We start from the raw sequence: 23,251 nt of genomic DNA, 5'->3' as shown, positions 1-23,251 counted from the left end.
AATATTTGTTCGGTGAAAACCTGCTCACCCCCAAGTAATTGCTTTCGAGAGGTAATCGTAATGTACACGGTTTTTGTGAGAAAACTAAAAAATACAAAGCAGTTTCAGTTTCAGATTTGGGGGAAGGGAAGGGGTATTATTTGCCTTAACATTGTTCAGAACCAACCTCCATCCTTGTTTGAATTGGAGGCCACTCACCTTTCTGTCATTTGATATAAGTATTTTCCTCATTTAACTGAATAATTTGGGTACTCATTTATTGAAACTGAATATTGATTTAAAATGTATGAACATTTTTATCCAGGTCTTCTAATGTGGCAAGTTAAATATAGCCTGTCTTTTAATTGGCTAATATGTTCTGGAGGTATAATTAAAGTGTTGAGAAGCTGTAGTTCTTGGAGGCTTTCCATTGAGGGGAGGGACTGCCAGCCAGTTTACACTGAAGGGCAGTCTTAGGTCATCTCCATGTGGCTTGTTTTGGGAAATTAACCACACTGTGCATATATTTAGGCTTTGTCCAGGGATCTGAAACCACTTTGCAGTCGACCTACTCAGACACGAGCGCTCAGCCCACCTGTGATTATGGTAAGTGTGGGCCCCCGGGGAACCAGAGGGTGAATACTCTGCCTTCTAGTGGCAGAGCAAGCTGGTATCTTAGTTGCCTTTGACTTTGCTCTCACTGTCTGCTGGTCCAAATGCAATCTTAAAGACAGCGGTGTGGTGGACCAGTGGAATGGCTAGTACTTCCCTTGGAGGCAGTAATGGGAAAGATGTCTGCTTACTGAGCAAGCTGGAGTTCTTGGAACTGTAAATGATTGATTCCTTTGATCCTGGAACATCTTGTTGGAAGTGCATATGGTCTGTGACAAAGGTCTGGCCTCAGAAAATCCCCTTGAGGGCCTGGGAAGGAGAGTGGCCAATCAAAGTCCAGAGGATTGGTCTGAGCAGAAACCAAGCCATCAATTTAGCTTCTACTGTGTGGGACCTGTAAGTAAGAGAGGCTACCTCCCTGGGTCTAGCAGGGTTTTTAGAGACCATCAGTCCATCTCAAGCCAGTGGGCTTCTCACACAGGATAGAGGGGAAATGTCCAATTGATTTTTCAGTCACGGTCAGATGCATTAAATCTTTAACTCAGAAGTAGCCACTCGACAGAATCCATAGATGTTTTCTTGGTATGTTCTGGCAACCTCTAACCGCCTGCCAATAAATGCTAGTCTTTCTGTGATCTGTGACCATGTAGTCTGTGACCTCATGAAGAGCCCTCTTTGGAATTAATAAGGATAACACTTTGCTTGCTCAGATGGAGAATTTGTTGTACTACTAGGGTCTGGGGAGAGACTGAGCCTACACCATGGCATTATCTCAGGAGTCGTTGAATAAATGGTTGTAAGCTTCCTGAAGTATTTGCAACTAGTCCCAGGGGGAGAAGGAGACTTAAAATGTTCTGAAATATAGTAAGAAGGTATCCGATACTTCCTAAACAAGTAGAAACTTGGTGTGTATGGCTTCCCTATCCTGCCCTGTCTGCCTCATCCCTTCTAACCAAACTGTAGTCCCAGATTACACAGCTTTTTTGTATTCTTTTCCCTCTGGTTTACATAGTCTGGGTAGGAACATTTTAGCAGATGTGCCATTTGCAAATTTTTCTCACAGCCTGTAGCTTGTCTATTCTCATCAGTAGTATCTTTCAAAGAACACAAGTTCTTCATTTTGAAGACGTCTTATTTATCAATCTTTTTTTTCTTTTTAGTATATGGTAATTTGGGGGTCACATCTAAGAAATTTTTGCCTGACTCCAGGTCACCAAGATTGTCTTCTGAGTTTTCTTTCAGGTGCCTCCTAGTTTTATGTTTTACATCTGTTCTGTGATCCATTTTGAGTTAGTATCTCTATAGAGTGTGCAGTATAGGTCAATGTTCTTTTTTCAGCTTGGTTGAAAATCAGTTTGAACTGTATATGGGGCGGTCTGATTTTGGACTCTAATTCTGGTCACCTGTGTATCTGAATGTCCTCCAGTACCAGCCCATCTTGATTACTACATAATGAGTCATGAAGTCAGTTAATTGAAGTTCTCCAGCTTTATTCTTTTTCCAGAATTGACTTGGATATTTTAGTTCCGCTTTTTTTGGCATATAAATTTTTAGAATCAGTTTGTCAATTTCTGTAAGAATTCCTGCTGAGATTTTGAGTCCAATGGCCTTGAATCTATAGATTTGTTTGGAAGAATTAACATACTAACGATATTAAGTTTTCTGATCCATCAATACAATGTCATTCAATTTATTTTTATTTTTTAATTTTTAAAAAAAGATTTTATTTATTCATGAGAGACAGAGAGAGAGAGAGAGAGAGAGAGGCAGAGACACAGGCAGAGGGAGAAGCAAGCTCCATGCAGGGAGCCTGATGCAGGACTTGATCCCGGGACTCCAGGATCACACCCTGGGCCGAAGGCAGGCACTAAACTGCTGAGCCACCCAGGGATCCCCTATTTTTAAGTTTTTTAAAAGGTTTTATTTATTTGAGAAAGACAGAGACAGGGATAGAGAGAGCACAAGTGGGAAGGAGGGGGAGAATCAGTCTCCCCACTGAGCAGGAAGCCAGATGTGGGACTCGATCCCAGGCCCCTGGGATCATGATCACAGTTCTCAACCAACTGAGCCACCCAGGCATCCCGGGGTTTTTTTTTTTTTTTTTAAGCTTTTGTTTATTTATTCATGAGAGACCCAGAAAGAGAGAGGCAGAGACATAGAGGGAAAAGTAGGCTCCATGCAGGGAGCCCGATGTGGGACTTGATCCTGGTACTCCAGGATCACGCCCTGAGCCAAAGGCAGATGGGCTCAACCGCTGAACCACCCAGGCATCCCCTGGGTTGATTTTTTTTTTTTTAGGTTTTTTTTTTTTTTTTTAAGTTTTATTTACTTATGATAGTCACAGAGAGAGAGAGAGAGAGGCAGAGACACAGGCAGAGGGAGAAGCAGGCTCCATGCACCGGGAGCCCGATGTGGGATTCGATCCCGGGTCTCCAGGATCGTGCCCTGGGCCAAAGGCAGGCGCCAAACTGCTGCGCCACCCAGGGATCCCGATTTTCCATATATCTATCTATCTATCTATCTATATATATATAGATATAGATATAGATATAGATATCTACTAATAAACCTTGCTAAGCTTAGATTATTCTTGTAACTCGTAGAGTTGTGGGGGTTTTTTTGTTGTTGTTGTTTTTTATGTAGGTGGTAATCTGAAAGAGTAAAGACAATTTTATATTTTTTATATTTCCTTCTGGCTTAAATTATAAGAGCAATATAACAACTTTTTCCCCCAATATAACAACATTTAAATAACATTTTGGGAAACAGTCAACTGTGATCCCACCATTTTAATACTTTTGTCAGCATTCCTGGTTTAAGTAGTTGAATAATTAAAGGTAGATAGAATTGTGTATCCTGATTTATTTGCCTACGGCTAGAAGCATTTCCTTGTACTACAGAGGCTTAATGGATTATTTTTTGATGCCTTTATGAAGTATGTCACTGAGAAGGTAGATTATAATTTCCTTGAAGTTGGATGTTTACATTGTTTTATATTTTTGTTCTATACCTTTTGTTTGCTGTGACCATCTACTTTTCTCTTCTTCTGTTGTCTTTCTCTTATTAGAAAAAAATATGTCCCGGGCAGCCCGGGTGGCTCAGCAGCTTAGTGCCGCCTTCAGCCCAGGGCCTGATCCTGGAGACCTGGGATCTAGTCCCGTGTCAGGCTCCCTGCATGGAGCCTGCTCCTCCCTCTGCCTCTCTCTCTCTCTCTCTTCCCCCTGCCCCCGCCCCCCCCCCCCCGTTAACAAATAAATAGAATCTATTTAAAAATATATATATATGTCCCTAAAATTCCTATGTCAACACTAGTCTCATCCCCCTCTGAAGGTGAAAGTGAGCTCTGTTGTTCTGTTGGAAGGGGCCCATCTTGGGACTCCCCAGGCCTCATAGTGTAGACAAAAATTTCCCCTTGAAGGGACCTGGCTGGGAAACTCTTCCAGGAGTCTGGGTTCTTCTGGACATAGCAGCCAGCACATAGAGAGTGCTTTCCAAGTCCTGTTTCAAGACCATCACCTACCTGTCCCCTTGCCTGTCCTTGTGTTTATAGAGTTTAGCACCCATTCCTGCTTCTTTCTTTGTGCCTCCTTGCTCTGTTCTGGCAGATTTTTGGCAGCTAAAGCCCTGGAGGACTGTATATAGGCCTCATGAGCACAGCCCAGCAGCTCTGCCTTTGCTTCCCTGTCCTGTTTCCTTTTGAATAGCTAGTGCCCACTGTCCTGGTGCAGACATCCATGTGACCAGGCTCTTGTTAGCTGCCAGGGCTGTGTGTGTAGTATTCCCTGGTCTCTGCCAGCCTCTCTTCTCACCTGTCAGAACTCCTTTGCCTCTCCTCCCTTACGTGGCTGCTGCTGCTGGCTGTCCTTTGCCGCTTTCTAGTTAGAAGCGTCTCTAATAGATGGTGCTCCAGGCTTGAGAATTGCCCAGTACCACCAGCCTCTGCTTTTGTGTGCTCAGGATGACAATTGCCGAATAAATGAACCAATGAGAAGCCTCTGCTTTGATTTCCCAACCAAGAGGAGTTTTGCTCTGTGAGCTCTCTGGTGCATGAAATGTAATGGTCATTGAAGTTTCCACCTCCTCATTCTGTTCATGTGCTAGATCGAGGAGGAACCAAGTGTAGGACCTCAGCCTGGCCCTATTGTCCATCTTTTCAAGTTTATACACTCCTGCTCTTCTGTGGCTGGACTCTGCCGTTCATCATGCCGCCTTCTCACTGAGCTTTGATCTCTGCCCTGGGATGAGCAGGTCCTGTGTGTCTGCGGGGTAGAGACAATACAGAATAAGAGACAACTCTGGAATCTCACTGGAGATTAGAACTGGGAGAGTTCTGGTGGACTCCCCTGGAGGAACCATGTTTGCTTGAGTTGAAATGCCCACTTGGCTTTGCAGTTCGTCAGTTCTTGATGGCTTTGTGTTCCTGAAGGAATGAATTTTTTTCTTATGTGCTGTGATAAAATCCAGAGCATTAATCTGTGTTCCAGATTGTTTTCTCAAGATGGGAATTGTCCTTACCTCTGTGGGTGTGTTTCAGCATAGCACACACATGAGATCCAAGGGTTTGGTGGCCTTGCCTGTTAAGTAGGGAACTAGGATGGTCAGTTTCTCTGTGATGGCTTTTTTTGGGTGATATGAGTGACACGGTTTTCAGAGTAGATGTGGGCTCTGTGCTGTACTTCTTGTACGCAGTCTGTGTGAGGCACCAGAACCCATTCTCCTCGTCCTCTGATTGGTGGTTAGCGGGAAGTGGGGGTAATCTAATTCTGGCTCCTCAGGGGAGGAGTATGAGAGCCAAATTCCTCAGCTGGCAGTGTTGGCAAGGGAAGGCCCCTTTAGTAGCAGATGGTCAGAGCCACAGAAGTTCGAGCACCAGGGCAGGGCAGGGCAGGGCCTGGGTCATCTATGGAGTGCTCTTAAGCTCAAGGCTTCTCAGGGGAGGTTCGCTCTTCTGTCACCATTCAGATACTGGGAATCATAGCCTTCATTTGTACTTGAATTAAGCTTTTGTATTATAATCAATTGTAGGTGTAATTGAGCTTTTACTTTTTATAGGATATGGAACTTGGAACTCTGGGACTAACAGAGGCAAGTATTCCCATGATTATTGTTCTCTCCCTTGGGATTGGACTGGTTGTGTGTTTCTGCCACTGCTTGGCTTGCCCAGAGCATATTGGGAGGTGCCTTTGGGGGCCCCGGTTACTCTGGGGCCAGCTACTCTTTGACAGGAGGTTCTGTGGTTAGGACCCCACTCAGCCTCCGGTGGCTAGGGTCCCCAGCTTGTCTCTGTGACAGCAGATGTTCTTGTTTCTCTGTTTGTCTCTCTACCTCTGCCTCTCCTCTCCCTGTCCCTGCCATCTCTGTCCGTCTGTCTCTGTGTTTCTCCTTGCAGGCTACGAGAACTATGGCTATGGCTATGGCTATGGCCAGGATAACACCACCAACTATGGGTATGGTATGGCCACTTCAAACTCTTGGGAAATGCCTAGCTCTGACACAAATGCAAACCCTAGTGCTGCGAGTAGCGCCAGTGCCGATTCCGTTTTGTCCAGAATTAACCAGCGCTTAGATATGGTGCCACACTTGGAGACAGACATGATACAAGGAGGCATGTACGGCTCAGGTGGAGAAAGGTGAGTGGGTGTTTGCCCAGGGGCTGAGGCTTTGCTGGCACGCTTGCTGCCTGCTGGCACCTCCCTCTCTGACCTGCCTCCTGTGTCTGCTGCCTCTCCCCTCGCTTTGCTGCTGGGGGCTCCTAAAGACTGCTCAGGGTCTGCTATGCTTCCCTTCTTTGGCCTGGGCCCCCTCCCTGCCCTTTGCAATTGCCTGCTGTCCAGTCTCCCCCCAGCTTATAGGGGGAAGAACAAGTTCCAACTGGGCCGGCTTCACTATGTCCTCTGAATGGCTCTACTCAGGACCAGACCGTTAAGTGGCCCCTCCCTCTGGAGACAGCCATTTGGAGTTCCCATGAGACTTTGTATCCCACACAGTGTTGGGACAAGACAGATTGGCCTGGGCATGAAGCAGGATGATGAGCCTTTGGGGCTGACCACAGCAAGCTGGGCTATCCCCACATAAGAGAGAAAATTTGGACATTTCCAGGCCACTCTTCTGAGCTTGATGAATGTGTGCCTGTTGGGCCTCAAAAGCACCTTTGTGAGGAACTCTTGTCCTCATTCTTGAAGCACAAGAGGTCACACTCTTGCCTGAAGGCACCCAGGAATAGCTGGTGGAGCTGGGCCTGCCACCTAGATCTACCTTATTCCACAGCATCATGCTGTGGGCATTTGTTTGTCACTGTCTAAACTAGTACTGGCTCAGAAGTCCTTGTGCCCTAGTGAGAGGTTTCAGTGAGGATAGCACATGGTGATGTGGAGCAGTCTAATGGCTCTAGCTGACAGATGAAAAGAGAGCAGAGAGTAAGGATGAGTCAAGCCAGGCACTGCTGGGTTCAGATGAGGTCCTAGGGCCACTGGGGGGCAGAGGCTGCCAAAGGAACATGTATGCATTGACACTGTAGCAAGTAAAAAGGTGGGGATCCCCAGACATACCTCATGCTTGGCAGCCACTGCACTCAAAGCTGAGGCTACTTAAGGCAGGAGGGGCTTGGCTTCTTGGCTTTTGGCTCAGTGGCTGTGTGGACCCTGTCGCTGCTGGTGCCAGTTGCCTGTGTACCTTCTTGCCATAGCCTAGAACTGGGGAGCAGGGGTGAGGGAGGGAGTGACAACTAGGTAGTGCTAGCTACTTCTCCCACAACTGCTGGCACTTCTTGGCTGCCCGGCTTTGCCAGGAGGGGCCCCTATGCCTGTAAGATGTGTGGGTTTAGGGACTAGGGGTATGTGGGCTGCGTCCACAGTTAGAAGAGCTTTCTGCAGTGCTCTCTTTCTCCTGGGAGGGAAGTTTGGCCTGCCTTCCCAGTTGCTATGGAGGGTTCAATGTGATAGAGCTTTTTCTCTAGTCCCTGGGCAAACTCAGTGACTTTCCTGGGAAGCACTCTGCAGTTTGTTTCCCTTCGCCTGTTGGGTGGTGAAGTCCTTTGGGAGATTCGAAGTTCCCTCAGCCAAAAGGGATGAGACCAGCACAGGGTTTCTTGTGGGCATCATTATCCCTGTTGGACAAGCATTTGTATGCTTGACTGCCCATATGCCACAGGACAGCTGGGGTGCTTGGCTCTGCCCCTGAGGAATAGCCTTGAGCATTTTGGCTACCACAGATATGTACATACTTCCGAAGGGCTGAGGCTGATGCACTCTGAGACCTTCTCCACCCTATTGTCAGTTTTTCTTTGAGTCCCCTAGCTGGTGCAGAGGCTCCTGAGAGTCCTTTTTATTGGCATTCCTGAACATTAAGCGTCTCTGACAGGGTGGTATAGGTGCTGGAGTACGACTTCCTGTCCCCAGAACTGGGAGCTTTGGGGATAGACAGGAACAGTAGGCTCCACCCAAGGGTAGTGGAACCTGAGGGCGTCCCTGATGCTTGCCACCTGCTTCTGCAGATATGATTCCTATGAGGCCTGTGACTCGAGGGCCATTCTGAGCGAGCGCGACCTATACCGGTCAGGCTACGACTATGGCGAACTTGACCCTGAGATGGAAATGGCCTACGAGGGCCAGTACGATGCCTACCGTGACCAGTTCCGCATGCGTGGCAGCGACACCTTTGGCCCACGGGCTCAGGGCTGGGCCCGGGACTCCAGGAGTGGCCGGCCGATGGCCTCGGGCTATGGGCGCATGTGGGAAGACCCCATGGGGGCCCGGGGCCAGTGCATGCCTGGTGCCTCCCGGCTGCCCTCCCTCTTCTCTCAGAACATCATCCCTGAGTACAGCATGTTCCAGGGCATGCGTGGCGGGGGCACCTTCCCAGGTGGCTCCCGCTTTGGCTTCGGGTTTGGCAATGGCATGAAGCAGATGAGGCGGACCTGGAAGACCTGGACCACAGCCGACTTCCGGGTGAGTGGAGGAGACCTCTCATCCCTCCTGGCCCCTGAGTGGGTGGAGCAAGAGGCATGGAGCCACCTGCCCTGACCCAGCTCCCTCTTTCCAACCCCAGACCAAGAAGAAGAAGAGAAAGCAGTGCGGCAGTCCTGATGAGCCAGACAGTAAAGCCACCCGGACGGACTGCTCAGATAATAGTGATTCAGACAATGGTGAGCTGGGCAGTAGGCTGCTGCTTCCCGCCCCCTACCCCATGGGGCTCCCAGGCTGAGCTTGTCTCCTCTTCTTTTCCAGATGAGGGCACTGAGGGGGAAGCCGCAGAGGGCACTGAAGGCACTGAAGCTGTGGAGAAGGGCTCCAGAGCAGTAAGTGGCTGGGCTCCTCCATGTGTTGCCAGTGGGCGGGGCCTGGGGAGGAGGGTAGGCTGGCTGAGCCCCTGTGCCACAGAGCAGGGTGCTCCCCAGGAGCCATGGGCCATCCTGGTCATGCACATGTACCCAGCACAGGGAGGTGGAGGTCTGGTGGAAACAGTACAGGCTGCAAGCAGGCCACCCAGCTGGAAGCCAGGTTTCTTTCCCGGAAAATGGTAGAATGAACCCCCTACGTGAGGGCTGCTGGTGAAGAGGGGGGAGGCTCTTGGCCCAGTGCCTGGCGCTTAGCAGGGCCTTATCATTCAGAGCCATTATAAACAACTATAAACACTTTAATGTGGGGTTTTTCAAATGGTATCCTAGGAAGGAGAAGACGAAGAGGGAAAAGAAGAAGGCAAAGAAGAAGGCAAAGAGGATGCAGAAAAGGGTAAGTCTTCTGAGTGGCCTGGGTGCTGGGGAGGCTCTTCCATGCGCTCCCAGTTGGAGGGACCCAGCTGAGGGCAGGGCTGAGACAGAAATGTAGCCAGTATGGGCCCTCCCTTGTGGGGCTGGGCAGGTGCTGGCAGGGGGCTTCTGTTCCTCTGCCCCCTTCCCATCCCCACTACCTCCACCATTCTTCACAGACAGGCTATGAGTGGCATTGGCCCCTGCCTAGCACATTGGTTTTACCTTCTGGTGGGGGCAGCAAGCAAAAGAGTTGGCGGGAAGCACAGGCATCCTCCTTGCCCTCAGGGCCTTCAGTAGTGCACAGTTCCAAGTACTCGGTGGCTGGTGTCCAAGCTGGGACCCTCACAGTTTTTACGGCTCTGGTTTGCGTGTCCTCTCCCTTAGTGCTTCTTCAGCCCCTGTTGGGAGTCCGTGTCCCCCTACCTGAGTGATGAGCGCCAGCAGGTACCTAACAGCAAATCCAGCCTCAGCCCACTGTTGCCGCGGTGCGCCGTGGGGGGTGGGCTAAGCTTTGTGAGCTTTGGGTTCTTTACCTCTGCGGGCTGCACGTAGGCCTCAGCCATGGCCTCTCTGCATCCCGCTACCTGGCCCCTCTGAACCTGTGCCAGTGTCCCCTCCAAGACAGCTTCTGTTTACCTTCCAGCCTCCCTGTGGCCCACAGCAGAGTATGGGTGTTCTGGAGAGTGGTGGGGTCAGCCTGTTCCTCTCCTCTTCAGCACCTAGGCTCAAAATGGCCCAGGCCAGGGTGCCCAGCCCTGCTCATGGCCAGAGTCCTTGTTCAGACGGCTGCTTGCAGAATGGACTGTCTGGAGTAGAAGGCGGGTGATCCAGCCAGAGGCCCCAGGGCCTGCCCCGACCTGGTGGAACCAAGCCAGTGACTGTGCTCCTCCTCTGTTTTCACAGGGGCCCTGAGCATCCAGGATGATAGTGGCCAGATCAAGCGCAAGTTGCAGGCAGGCAAGAAGAGCCAGGACAAGCAGAAAAAGCGGCAGAGAGACCGCATGGTAGAAAGGTAACCAGCTTCCCTCCACTCCTTTGCCTCTGCCTCGCTCTGGGGCTGCCGCCTGGAGAGCAGGGCCATAGCTCTGCCGCCTCGCCGCCCTCTGGCCTCCCTCGGGAGCTGCCACCTGCTCGGCCGTGCATGGACCCTGCTTCCCGCCAGGCCCAGCTCCCAAGGCCTGACTCTTCCCCGCCCCATTGCGGCCGCCTGGCGACCGCTAGCGTCTTTGACCTGAGACCCGACTGCTCGGCACCGTTGCCCAGAAGCTCCAGCGCTAGGTCACTCGGCGCACGAGCCCCGAGGTGCACTGGGGGCCTGATGCCCCTGCGGGAGGGGGCCAACTCATCAGAGACTCAAGGTCCAAGGCGCCTGTGCCACCCCAGCTAGCTGCCAAGAGGCCGCCGCCGCGCCCAGGAGAGATGGCAGCACCTGTGGGCTGTGGCAGCCTCGGGCCTGCCCTCTGCCCTGCCCGCCGGCCCTGTCAGGCCGGGCCTGTCTGCGGCTGAGCCCTTCACGCCCCTTGGTCGGGTCTGTCTGCCCTCAGGGCTCCCGCACTGGCGCTTGCCTCCTCCTCCTCCGCCTCAGACTCTTGCTCTTGCTGGACCTTCCTCAGCCTCGCCGGCGCCCGGCCCCTGGGCTCTCCAGACAAAGCTGACCCCGTGGCCCAGATAAGGACGTCCGGCAGAGGTAGGGACCCGCCCCGAGGCCTCGGTGGCGGCTGGCCTCCTCCGCCCCTTGCCACGGCGGCCTGCTCCAGCCCAGGCCCCAGACCCCGGGCTTCTGCTGTGGACACCAGGCCCAGACAGAGCACCTCGCTCAGGTGACTCCAGGCTGCCCTCTGGCAGGCCAGGCGGGCGTCCTCCTTCCAGCTCAGACTGGTCTCTTCTTGGAAGAGGAAGATGAGGCAGCAGGAGCCCAGGCCTGCTTGCCTCCCATCCCTCCCGACACCACCCCCAAGCATTCTGAGCAGAGGATGGGCTGGGCCTTTCGGTCCCCCAGACCCAGAAGGAAGATGCAGCACCTTTTCGGGCCCTGCCTCGGGACTGCGTACTCCACTCTGCACCTCAGGGCCACCTGGCTCACGCCAGGGCATCCTTCCTTCCGGTCCCCAGCTGGGCCAAATGCACACGCTCGTGCCCAGCCTTGGTAGAGAGGCCCACCGGCAGCCTTCCAGCGACTCCTTGCCTGTGGCAGCAGCTGCTGCCTCAGGTTTCAGCCTCCTGTCTGGGAAGGAAGCGTTCCTCCCATGTCCCCCACGTTGCAGTAACTGCAGCCTGCAGACTTTCTGTCCCTCTGCTCCCAGCCCCACTGGTCCTAGCCTGTCCCCCTGCCGGGACCGCACTTCAGAGGCCCGTGAGCAAGGCCTGTTTCAGGGCTCGCAGCTGGGTTGGGTGAGGCAGCAGCACTGCTCCCTGAGACCATCGAGGCCTCAGCCCCGCATTTCTTTCCTGTGGCAGGATCCAGTTTGTGTGTTCTCTCTGCAAATACCGGACCTTCTATGAGGAGGAGATGACCAGCCACCTCGATAGCAAGTTCCATAAGGAGCACTTTAAATATGTAGGCACCAAGCTCCCCAGGCAGACGGCTGACTTTCTGCAGGTGAGCCTTGGCACAGCAGCATGGCTGCTCTGAGCTGCTCAGAACCCTAGGAACACAGAGCAGCTGCACAAACCTCGGTATCTTCGGCAGGAATATGTCACCAATAAGACCAAGAAGACAGAGGAACTCCGGAAAACCGTGGAGGACCTTGATGGTCTGATCCAGCAGATCTACAGAGACCAGGATCTTACCCAAGGTGAGTAGGTTCCATTCCACTCCAAGCAGGCAGAGACTCAGCCTGCCCTCCTCTGGTTTTCAGAGTGGGGTCACGACACCCCTCTGTTCCCCCAGGGAGGGTCAGTGAGAACAGCCTCAGGCCCACGTGGAAATGGCAGGGTGAGGTGAGGAGCTGGTCTGGTGGTTTCCCTAAACTGCTGGGTCTGTCTCAGGCACCTGGAACTCGTGGTGACCCTCCTTCTCCCCCCTGCAGAAATTGCCATGGAGCATTTTGTGAAGAAGGTAGAGGCAGCCCACTGTGCAGCCTGTGACCTCTTCATTCCCATGCAGTTTGGGATCATCCAGAAGCACCTCAAGACCATGGATCACAACCGGAACCGCAGGGTGAGTGGCCACCAGTGTCCTTCTACCATCCTGTGGATTGACTTGGGAAGGTCCTGGGGTTATGACCTCTGCCCATGAGGTACTGCAGGAGATGTGGTGGGGCAGGCCGACATAGACATTTCTGACAGTGTATTCAGTGCAGGTACAGGGCGAGGGGAGGGAAATGGGAACTCTGCCTGGGAGACGGTGGCATTAGAATCGGATCTTAAGGCTGTGAGATACAGGAACTTCTGTGTTGTGCATAGGAGCCACTAGCCAAATAGGTTCAGAAACCCAACAAGAATTATACAGTGTGAGTGTTGCTAGAGGAGGGGTTCATGGGGCCTGGGCTGAAGGGCTGGGCTCAGTCCTGTTAGCAGTTTTTTAAGCCGAGCACTAAGGGGATTAGAGCTGATATGGCACCTGGTGTGGAGTGAGATGGGTAGTGGCAGGAAGCGCACAAGGCACTGCTGCAGTACCAAGATACAGGAGGGCCCTCACTTTGGGAGTGATGAGAAAGGCTGGACAGAGGGTCTGTTTAAGGAAGTGACCAGGAGACCAGGAGTCTGGGATGTCTCAGGCTTCTGGCTTGGGGACCTAGGTGGACAGAGCAGCTGCTAAGATAAGGGGGTAGGGATATGGTACAGGGAAAGGAGCAAGCCTGGCAAGAAGATGAACAAACTCGGTTGCATTTTCCAGTGTATCCTCAATGCCTAGCAAAGAAGCCAGGGAAGGTGTGTTTTGATTGAGGGGTGACCCACTAGGCTGAAGGTGGCTGTTAGAGGTCTACTCGGGGTGGACGGGCTGGGCAGTAGAGCTGAGAGGTCCAGGACCAGGTCTAGGCCTGGAGAGGCTTGACTGCCATGACCCTGAAGGAGGTGGAGGGGATTTATGTGCAGATTATAGCAGTCTGGGGAGCGTAGTTGAAATAGCATTTTTCACCCTTTGTCCATGGCCATCAAATTCATCTCTGATCTTGGTGCACTGATTGTCAACAGTGGGAAATCTTGTGGGGATCTTGCCAACACCAGTTTCTGGAACTGGGAGCTGATAAACGGGGTAGGAATAGAGCAGACTGCAGAGGATGGATGGTGCATGGTATCAAAATGTGGAAAATCAGGTGAAATGAGTGATAGCCAGTAAAACATAAATTCAAAATTGATCCTAGAAAAAGTTTGAAAAAAGAAAAAGCCATAGCTGTTAATAGAGGGATTCTTTAGGTGACAAAAGACAGAAGATACTTGCAAGTTAGAAAGCACCGGAAGTTTTTAGTTTACAGAGATTTGAGTACAATTTAAATACTGTATTTTTAAAGATTCCAGACTATAGATATGAATGGAAAGCTTCTAATTATTATTTTCGGTCACCATTTGAGATATAATTTATAGCATATAGTTCACCCATTTAAGCCATACAGTGCAGTAGTTTTTAGTATATTAGTTGTGCAGCTATCACCACAATCAATTATAAAACATTTTTATCACTTCAGAGAAACCCATGCCCTTTAGCTATCACTCCCCAACTCCTGCCCCATGCTTTCCCTACCTTAGGCAACCACTAACCAGTTGTTTGTCTCTGCATATTTGCTCATTCTGAGCATTTCACATAAATGGAGTCACATAATATGTGGTCTCTTCTATAATCAGCTTCTTCCACTCAGCATGTTTCCAAGGTTCATCCAGGTAACATGTGTCAGAACTTCATTCCTTTGTATGGCCTAATCTTACACTCTTGCATGGATATACCATGTTTGGTCTAGCAGTTTATTAGTTTAGGCATTTGGATTGTTTTCATCTTTTGGCTATTGTGAATTATGCTATTATAAGCATTTGAATGTTTGTGTACAAGTTTTTGTGTGGGCATATGTTTTTATTTCTCTTGGGTACCAGTCTAGGTGTGGAATGTCTGGATCCAGTAGTAACTCTGTTTAACTGCCTGAGCGTCTGGACTGTTTTATATTCCCATCAGCAGTAGTGTGCAGATTCCGACTTCTCCACACCTCTCTAGCATTGATTTTATGACTTTCTCATTCTAGCCTTCTTAGTGGGTATGAAGTGGTATCCACTGTTTATTTTTTATTTGAATTTCCCTAATGACCATGATGTTCAGCATCTTTTAATGGGTTTGTTGGCCATTTGTCTGTGTCCTTGGAGTTGGAGAAATGTCTATTAAGATCCTGTATTTGTTTTTTAATTGTATGGTCTTTTTGAGTTAAAGAGTTTTTTTATATGTTTTAGGGGTACCTGGCTGGCTCAGTCTGTTAAGTGTCCAACTCCTGATCTGGTTTCAGCTCAGGTCATGATCTCAGTTGTGAGATCAAGCTCTGAGTTGGGCTCCATGTTCAGTGGGAGTCTGCTTGAGATTGTCTCCTTCTCTCTCTTTCCCTTCCCCTTTCTGCCCCTCCCGCCATGCACACATGCTTGTGCATTCTCTTTCTTCCTCTCCTAAATAAATAAAATCTTGAAAACAAGTTTTTTGTGTATTCTAGACACAAATCCCTTATCAGATCTATGGTTTACAAACATTTTCTCCCAATCTGTGGGTTGATTTCTCACCTTCTTGATGTGTCTACAGTACAAACGTTTCATTGTGATAAAGTCCAGTTTATTTCGTTTGTTAGCTTGTGCTTGGGGTGCCATCGCTGAGAATCCATTGTTAAATCCAGGGTCACAAAGATTTATCCTTGTGTTTCTCATAAGAGTTTTATAAGTTTTAGCTCTTTTAATTTGGATCTTTTGAGGAATCCCTGGGTGGCGCAGCGGTTTGGCGCCTGCCTTTGGCCCAGGGCGCGATCCTGGAGACCCGGGATCGAATCCCACGTCGGGCTCCCGGTGCATGGAGCCTGCTTCTTCCTCTGCCTATGTCTCTGCCTCTCTCTCTCTCTCTCTCTCTCTGACTATCATAAACAAAACAACCAAAAAAAAAAAATTTGGATCTTTTGAGCTCTTTTTTTTTTTTTTAATCCAGTTTGACTCTCTTTTGATTGGATCACTTGTCCATTCACATTTAACGTTATTATTGAGATTGTTGGATTTACATCTCTTGTTCTCTTCCCTCTTTACTGTTTTAATTTTCTAGTGTAACATTTTAATTTCCTTAATGTTTTGTGTATGTGTGCGCACACACGCACTACATTTTTGGGCATTATTTTCTGAGTGGTTTCTCTAGACCTTACCTTACATATATTAACTTCTCAGAATCTTCTTCAGATTTAACAACTTAATTGCAGTGGGATTGAGTTACTCCTATATACCTCTCTTTACATAGGAGGTTTTTGTGTTATTACTGCTACAATTTTTATCTGTATGTGTTATAATCCCAATAACAAAAAGGCAATAGTATAATACAGGATCATAACTACTTTATGTAATTTTATATCTTTTAAGGAAGCTGACAGAAGAAAGAGCAATTTTATATTCCTAGCTTCTAGCTTCTGTTATCTTAGCCTTCTTATTTCTCATTTTTGGTTCTCTTCATTTGGGTTTTTCCTGTGGATTTAAGTTATCACCTGTATTCATTTCCTTATCAGTTCAATACAGCTATAGTCCCCCCACCTTTGTGCTGTTATTGGCAAACGTTATATTTCTATGTTATAGGCCAAACAGTACAAGAGTGTGTGTGTGTGTGTGTGTATTGCTCTGTACAACTTCCTTTAAGTCAGTTAAGAAGACTGGCAAAGAACTGCATATATATAGTGTCTCTTTTATAATTACCTTTGTTGTCTTTCACATGGATTCACATTACTGTCTGGCATTACTTGTTTTTAGCCTGAAGAACTTCCTTTGGTATTTCTTACAAGGTATGGAAGCATACTCTCTCAGGTATTCTTTTTTTTTTTTTTTAACATTTTATTTATTTGTTCATGAGAGACACAGAGAGAGAGAGAGAGAGAGGCAGAGACAGAGGCAGAGGGAGAAGCAGGCTCCGTGCAGGGAGCCTGATGTGGGACTCGATTCCCCAGACTCCAGAATCAGGCCCTGGGCTGAAGGCAGTGCTAAACCGCTGAGCCACCCGGGCTGCCCTCTCTCAGGTATTCTTGATTGTGGAATGTATTTATTTCACCTCATTTTTGAAAGATAGCTTTGCTAGGCATAGAAGTCTTGGTGACACTTTTTCTTTAAAGACTTTATTTGAAAGAGAACACAAGCAGGGGGAACAGCAGAGGGCGAGGGAGAAGCATGCTCCCTACTGAGCTCCATCCCTGGACCCCAGGATGATCTGAGCTAAAGGCAGATGCTTAACCAGCTGAGCTACCCAGGCACCCCGAATGTTGTAAATAAGTTATTTTGCTGCTTTCTGGCCTTGTTTCTCATAAGGAGCTAAACTTTAGCCTTATTGGGATTCCCTTTTAAGTGATGATTCATTTTTCTTTTGATGTTTTCAAGATTTTTCCCTTGTCTTTGGCTTTTAGCATTATGATAAGTCTTTTTGTGGATCTCTTTGTATTTATTTTACTTGGAGTTTGTTGAGCTTGTTGGATCTCTAGGTTAGACTTATTCATCAGATTTAGCAAGTTTGTATGTATTTTTTCTTCATATATTTTTTTTCTGCATCTTGTTCCTCTTCTGGTGTTACCATTATGCATATGTCGGGTCATCTAGTGATGTCCCAAGGTAATCTGAGAATATTTTTCTTCCTTTGTTCTGTTTTTCAGATCATATCTCTACCAATCTATAGATTCTCGAATTCTTCTGCCAGTTCAAATCTACCATCAACCCCATCTAGTGCATTTTTCAATTCAGTTGTACTTTCTAGCTCCAAGACTTACTTATTTTTGTTTTTTATAATTTGTCTCTTTACTGATATTCTGTATTTGATGAAAAAGTGTCATGATCATGCCTTTTCCTTCTTTCCACCCCAGTCTTATTCTGTATTTGTTTGTCTAGTCAAATTATTTTTTTGAAGTCTCTTTCATCCCTACAATGTGAAGCCTTTGCTAGGGTGCCTTGGAAGAGGAAGCCATGGGCAAGGCAAGTGCACAGCCAGCCTGGGATAACAGTGGTTTTGAGAAGGTTCTCTTTTTCTTTTCCAGACTACACTTAAACTATTATAAACTGCATAAATTGTTGGCTGATTGCTGTCTTGTTTTCAGCAATGCCTTGAGGCATTAAATTGCTCTCTAATCTGATCCAATCAATTAAATCCAGTCTCTTTTTATAGGATTATTTTTGAGGTCATTGTTTAAGAGTTCTGAGCCCTCGAGGCTCTTAGCTGTTTTACTGGTCTCTGGTAAGGAGGGCAGCTGATGGTTTAGTTTATGTTGGTATCAAATCTACTAGTCTTCTTTTTTTTTTTTTTTTTTTTAAACTACATATTAAATTTTTTTTTTTTTATTTTTATTTATTTATGATAGTCACAGAGAGAGAGAGAGAGAGAGGCAGAGACATAGGCAGAGGGAGAAGCAGGCTCCATGCACCGGGAGCCTGATGTGGGATTCGATCCCGGGTCTCCAGGATCGCGCCCTGGGCCAAAGGCAAGCGCCAAACCACTGCGCCACCCAGGGATCCCCTACTAGTCTTCTTTTAATTGGCTTTCCCCACACCCTCTACTGCTTTGAGAGAGCCCTCTGTTTTGAACTTCCTTACATTCCTTTCGAATAAAGTGAGTTCTTCTGGAAAGATTTAGAAGCTCACTTTTAAGGCTTGTGCCTGGGTAAAACCTAAGCCTGTGCTCTGGAGCTGGGCTGGGGACTATAGAATGCTTATTCCTGAGCATCTGCTGCTTTAGGAGATATTCGGGAGAGGGGTCATTAGCTATAACCTCCGATCTTGGTTTGGTTTGCCTCTCCCAAGGCATGAGACCTCTGCTTTATGAATAAGCCAGAGCAAGAGCAGTATGAAACCTGGTATTCTCAGCAAAGTCTCCATTCCAGAAGTCTGGGGACAGGAGAAAAGAAGGGAACCCCCACCTCCGAGCTGAACCTTCCTAGAACCTAGCTTTAGCAGCAGGTAGCTAGGGGCTAGATGAGAACTGCTGAACTCTTCCATCCTTCTGGGAAGAGTCGGAGCCCTGTATTCTTGCTGCAACATCTGGAATGGGGTTTTCCATCACTGAGCTGGGGAAAGCAGGGAAGCAACAGGTCATATTTTAACCACAACTCACAATCTTTACTGAGTTTTAGTAGCTTTTCCTTGCTCAGTGTTTCTTCATTTGCTGTATGTCCTTAGGACCTTTTCCCTTGACTTTAAAGGGTTGTGTTCTTCTATAGTCTTTATCAGTTTCACCAGGGAGCAGGTCCATGTAGCTTCTCAAGTTGTCATACTGGAAGTCTATCTTCTGTTGTGTTTTAAGGAAGATTTTTTTTTTAACCTTAGTTCCAATAATCGGATAAGGATAATGCCAAAATGAAACCATACATTTTGGGACGCCTGGGTGGTTTCAACTGTTGAGTGTCTGCCTTTGGCTCAGGCCATGAACCCGGAGTCCCGGGATCAAGTCCCACATCGGGCTCCTTGCATGGAGCCTGCTTCTCCCTCTGCTTGTGTCTGCCTGTCTCTCCCTCTCTCTCATGAATAAATAAATAAAAACTTAAAAAAGAAACAAAGAAACCATACATTCTATTATTAAAGAATAAAAGTGCTAAGTAGGGGTGTTTGGCTGGCTCCATTGAGCTTGTAATTCTTGATCTCGGGGTTGAGTTCAAACTCCATGTTGGGTGTAGAGGTTACTTATAAGTAAAACTTTTAGGGATGCCTGGGTGGCTCAGCGGTTAGGTGCTGCCTTTGGCTCAGGTCATGATCACAGGGTCCTGGGATAGAGCCCTGCATTGGGCTCCCTGCTCAGCAGGGAATCTGCTTCTCTCTCTTCCTCTGCCTCTGGCTTGTGTGCACTCACACTCTCTTTCTCTCTCTCTCAAATAAATAAGTAAAATCTTAAAAAAAAAAAAAAAGGAAGGAAGGAAGGAAGGAAGGAAGAAAGAAAGAAAGAAAGAAAGAAAGAAAGAAAGAAAGAAAGAAAGAAAGAAAGAAAGAAAGAAAAAGAAAGAAAAAATTAGCAACAGTATTTGTATGAAATGCTAGAAAGGAAACTTTATATGCAAATTATATTCTTAGAAGAGCTGAATGATTCCAACAAAATGGTGTTAATAACAGAATTTGATAAAGGGTGGAATTCAAGATAATAACCAGAAAGCAATAGCTTCCATTCTGGTAATAACCCAGTTAGAAATGAAAATGGGGGAAAATATACTCACAAATAACCACAAAGTATATAAAATAACTAGGACTATAGATTTAAGAAGAAAGGTATGGGATCTTAAACTCCAAGGATAGGAAACAAGACTTCAATGAATAAAGGAATATATAGTGTGCTTCATAGAGACTTAATAGCAGAGCAAAACAAACACTACATCTCCTCATATTAATGTGGATAGTTCATGGGGGTTCCCATCATACTCTGGGGAGGAGGACTGGAGAAATTGATTTAAAGTTTATGTTGTAGAATTATTTTAAAGATTTTATTTATTCATGAGAGACACAGGGAGAGAGGCAGAGACACAGACAGAGGGAGAAGCAGGATCCATGCAGGAAGCCTGATGTGGGACTCGATCCCAGGTCTCTAGGATCAGGCCCTGGGTCAAAGGTGGCACTAAACCACTGAGCCACCTGGGCCGCCCTGTGTTGTAGAACTAAAAGTCTAACAACAGTCCAGAAAATTATAGAAAGAGTGATAGTTGAGTTTAAGGAATTGGTTTAGCAGATAAAATATTTCTTCAAAGCCATTGCAATTAAAAACGAAGAGCGATACTGGCATAGTAATACAGTGGTGGAACCAGAATAGAGTCTAATGAAGGTTCCCAGTATGTTTTGGAACTTAGTAATTATCAAAGTCAGCACAGGTTCCTTATCTGAAACCCTAGGATGATCACTAACATCCCTAGGTGGGACCTGGGAAGGTGACTTATAGTTGAACCATCAGTAATGCCTCAAATGACTTATATAGTGGTATAAATAAAGATGGCTCAAAAACACAATGGAGTTTTAGGGGAAAACTTTTTCCTTCTGGATTTCAGATTTGTGGAGAAGGGATTATTATAGACCTGTATGTCAATTTAATGGAGAAACCGGTTTATCTCACAAATTTCTGAACAAGAAAGCTGGACCTTTAATCTCCTGCAATATATTTAAATTCCAGAAATAATAAATGTGAAAAATAAAAGAGCAAAATTTAGATTGTTTACCTTGAGGTTGCAGAAAGCCTTCCTGAGCAAGCCAGGAAACCCAGAGGTCGTGGAGAAGATGACCTCCTAGAAATGCTGGGCAGGTGGCCCCATGTGCGTATCAGATCTCTCAGATTTGCTGGTGGGCAGGGAAATGCCACAAGAGGATGCATACATTATTTTCTTTCCTTCAACTGCAAAAGTACCCAACAGTGGGAACATCTGATGCTGCTGAGGAGGCAAAAGGATAAGTACATTGTTTTAATACAGGTGGAGGAAGCCCGACTTACTACTACAACGTACTACAACTTTTTTGCAGAGTACTGAGACACCATCACTTTGGGGAACCTGTTGGGTAGCACTAACATGGAAGTATTTAAGTTTATTCTGGTGGCGTTTGGTTCTTGTAGCAAAAATCTGGAAACCCTGTAAGTGGGCTTCCCTTGGGAGTTGCATGTACATCTTTGCTGACAGGATCATGTGTTGGCAAGTGATGAGCTGCAGACAAAATGATCTGACCTAGCATCCTAATTGTGCATCTTTAACTTGTTTCATTTTGAGCATGTATGAGGACTATCCCTATTTTCCCCAAATAGTAAAGAAAATGAGTAAAGAAAAAGTGAAGGTGGGGAAACAGAATAGAAACGGCAAGTGAGAGGATGATATAAAGAGCTGGCTGGGATGCGGCAGTAGGGTTCCTGGGGGTGGGGCTCCCCCATGCCAACAGAAATAGCCTTCATCTTCCAGCTTGTGGCTTTATATATACATTATCTTCATACTGACAAAAGTGAGATTTGTCTGTACTTCCACCATTGAGGAAAACCACTTAGCATTTCAGTGTAAATCCTTCCAGACAAAAAACTCTGGCATGCTATGCATACTGCCTTTCTCAGCACACAGAGGGAGATAAGCCCTATTTTTTAAAATAAGATTTTATTTGAGAGCGCATGCACCATTGGTGGGGAGGAGCAGATATAGAGGGAGTCTCCCTGCCGAGCACAAAGTCCCACATGGGTCAAGATCCCAGGATCATGACCTGAGCTGAAGTCAGATGTTTAACCGAGCCACCCAGGGGTCCCAGAAATGAGCCCTATTTTAAGGACTGCATGGTGTTCTTTTGAATGTATGATTTATTTAACTACACAGAACTTTTAGGTGTTTTCCAGTTTTTCTGCAACTATGTGCATGAATGTTTCCAAGTCTTAGGATAGATTCTTATTCTTGTAAAGAATTAGTGAGACAAATTTTTGAGACAAACTTAATTTTGATACATTTTATCAAACTGCTTTCCAGAAAGTTAACAGTTGACCTTGTCACTGTCAGGGTAGGACCCCTCTCTTCACCCTTGCCATTTAGGGTATAATTCTTCATCCTCGGAATTCTTGGGTTAAAAGGAGGTATTTCATTTAAATGTACTCTTTGACATTTGTATTCCAGATCATATCCTCCCTGTTGATTCTAAAGAGTTCCTTGCGTATGGGCAGTTGGCTTCTTGATAATAGGTTGCAACTTTGGCTTTTAGTAGGTTTCCTAATTTGTTCACTGTTTGCAGTTTTTATGTAAGCACATCAGATTTCTGCTGTACAGCTGTAAAGACATATGTCTTTAATCAATTACATACAGTACGTATGGTGTGGAAGAATGGAGCATTCGAGCAAAGATCAGATCAGGTCTTAGCTCCGTGCTTGTAGAGTGGCCCTACGCTTGTACCCAAGGTACACTTGTACACCTACATCACGTGGTTAGAGTGCTTGGCTGTGCTGAGCCCAGGGGTTTGGGAGGGCTCCGCAGATCTAGTGGGGTGTGGGAGGGGGGCTTTCTGGCGCCCAGAGCAGCCTCTCCAGCCCTGCCTGCCTTGCCTGCAGCTCATGATGGAGCAGTCCAAGAAGTCCTCGCTCATGGTAGCCCGCAGCATCCTCAACAACAAAATCATCAGCAAGAAGCTGGAGCGCTATCTGAAGGTGAGGTGCCCCGGCCCCTGGCCCCCGGCCTCCGGCTCCCGCGGGTCCTCGCTCCCTTCAGTGTCCGCTTCCCTCCCCACAGGGTGAGAACCCGTTCACCGATAGCCCCGAGGAAGAGAAGGAACAGGAGGAGGCCGAGGGCGGTGCCCTGGACGAGGGCGCGCTGGTCGAAGCGGCAGGGGGCGCGGAGGGTGCAGAGGGCGCGCCGGCGCAGCCCCCCGTGCCCCCGGAGCCGGCCCCCGGGGCCGCGTCTCCGCCACCGCCACCGCCCCCCGAGGAGGAGGAGGAGGCCGTGCCCCTGCTGGGCGGGGCGCTTCAGCGCCAGATCCGCGGTATTCCGGGCCTCGACGTGGAGGCCGACGACGAGGAGGAGGAGGGTGGCGGGGGCGCACCGTAACCCGGGCCCCGGGCGGGCAGGACCCGCGTGCCCAAGGCTGGAAGCTGAGCCTAATAAAGCTCTTCCCGTCCCATCTCTTTCTCCTTCGTTTGTTGGTATGCGGCACCATCGGCATAGGAAGGAATGGCGTGCGCCTGCGCGCGGGGCCCGGGGGAGGGTGGGGCTGCGCCTGCGCACTGGCGGCGGGAAGGAAGAGGGAAGCGCCTGCGCGCAGTAAGACTGCGTGATCGGACCAAAACTCCCAAGATGCTGTAAA

General features: G+C 48.0%; 1 protein-coding gene across 2 annotated transcripts in view; it reads left to right on the top strand.

The window, feature by feature from the left end:
- AKAP8L (A-kinase anchoring protein 8 like) overlaps window positions 1-23,068 on the top strand; it is a 27,969-nt gene extending 4,901 nt beyond the window's left edge. The window contains exons 2-15 of one of the 2 annotated variants that reach the window (XM_041763539.1): window positions 511-585; window positions 5,644-5,676; window positions 5,981-6,038; window positions 6,141-6,221; window positions 8,084-8,537; window positions 8,638-8,734; window positions 8,817-8,887; window positions 9,257-9,320; window positions 10,244-10,352; window positions 11,798-11,939; window positions 12,030-12,135; window positions 12,370-12,500; window positions 22,503-22,598; window positions 22,681-23,068. In XM_041763539.1, coding sequence (XP_041619473.1) covers window positions 511-585; window positions 5,644-5,676; window positions 5,981-6,038; window positions 6,141-6,221; window positions 8,084-8,537; window positions 8,638-8,734; window positions 8,817-8,887; window positions 9,257-9,320; window positions 10,244-10,352; window positions 11,798-11,939; window positions 12,030-12,135; window positions 12,370-12,500; window positions 22,503-22,598; window positions 22,681-22,995 — 1,832 coding nt within the window. In that variant the 3' untranslated portion in view covers window positions 22,996-23,068. Of the gene's footprint in view, window positions 1-510; window positions 586-5,643; window positions 5,677-5,980; window positions 6,222-8,083; window positions 8,538-8,637; window positions 8,735-8,816; window positions 8,888-9,256; window positions 9,321-10,243; window positions 10,353-11,797; window positions 11,940-12,029; window positions 12,136-12,369; window positions 12,501-22,502; window positions 22,599-22,680 lie in introns of both variants that reach the window. The other variant, XM_041763538.1, reaches the window with a different exon arrangement.
- The last annotated feature ends 183 nt before the right edge of the window (window positions 23,069-23,251 follow it).

This window comes from Vulpes lagopus, chromosome 7 (assembly GCF_018345385.1).
Source record: "Vulpes lagopus strain Blue_001 chromosome 7, ASM1834538v1, whole genome shotgun sequence".
NCBI lineage: Eukaryota > Metazoa > Chordata > Mammalia > Carnivora > Canidae > Vulpes > Vulpes lagopus.
Note: the sequence above shows the minus strand (reverse complement) of the source record. Positions and strands in the feature narration are given on the sequence as shown.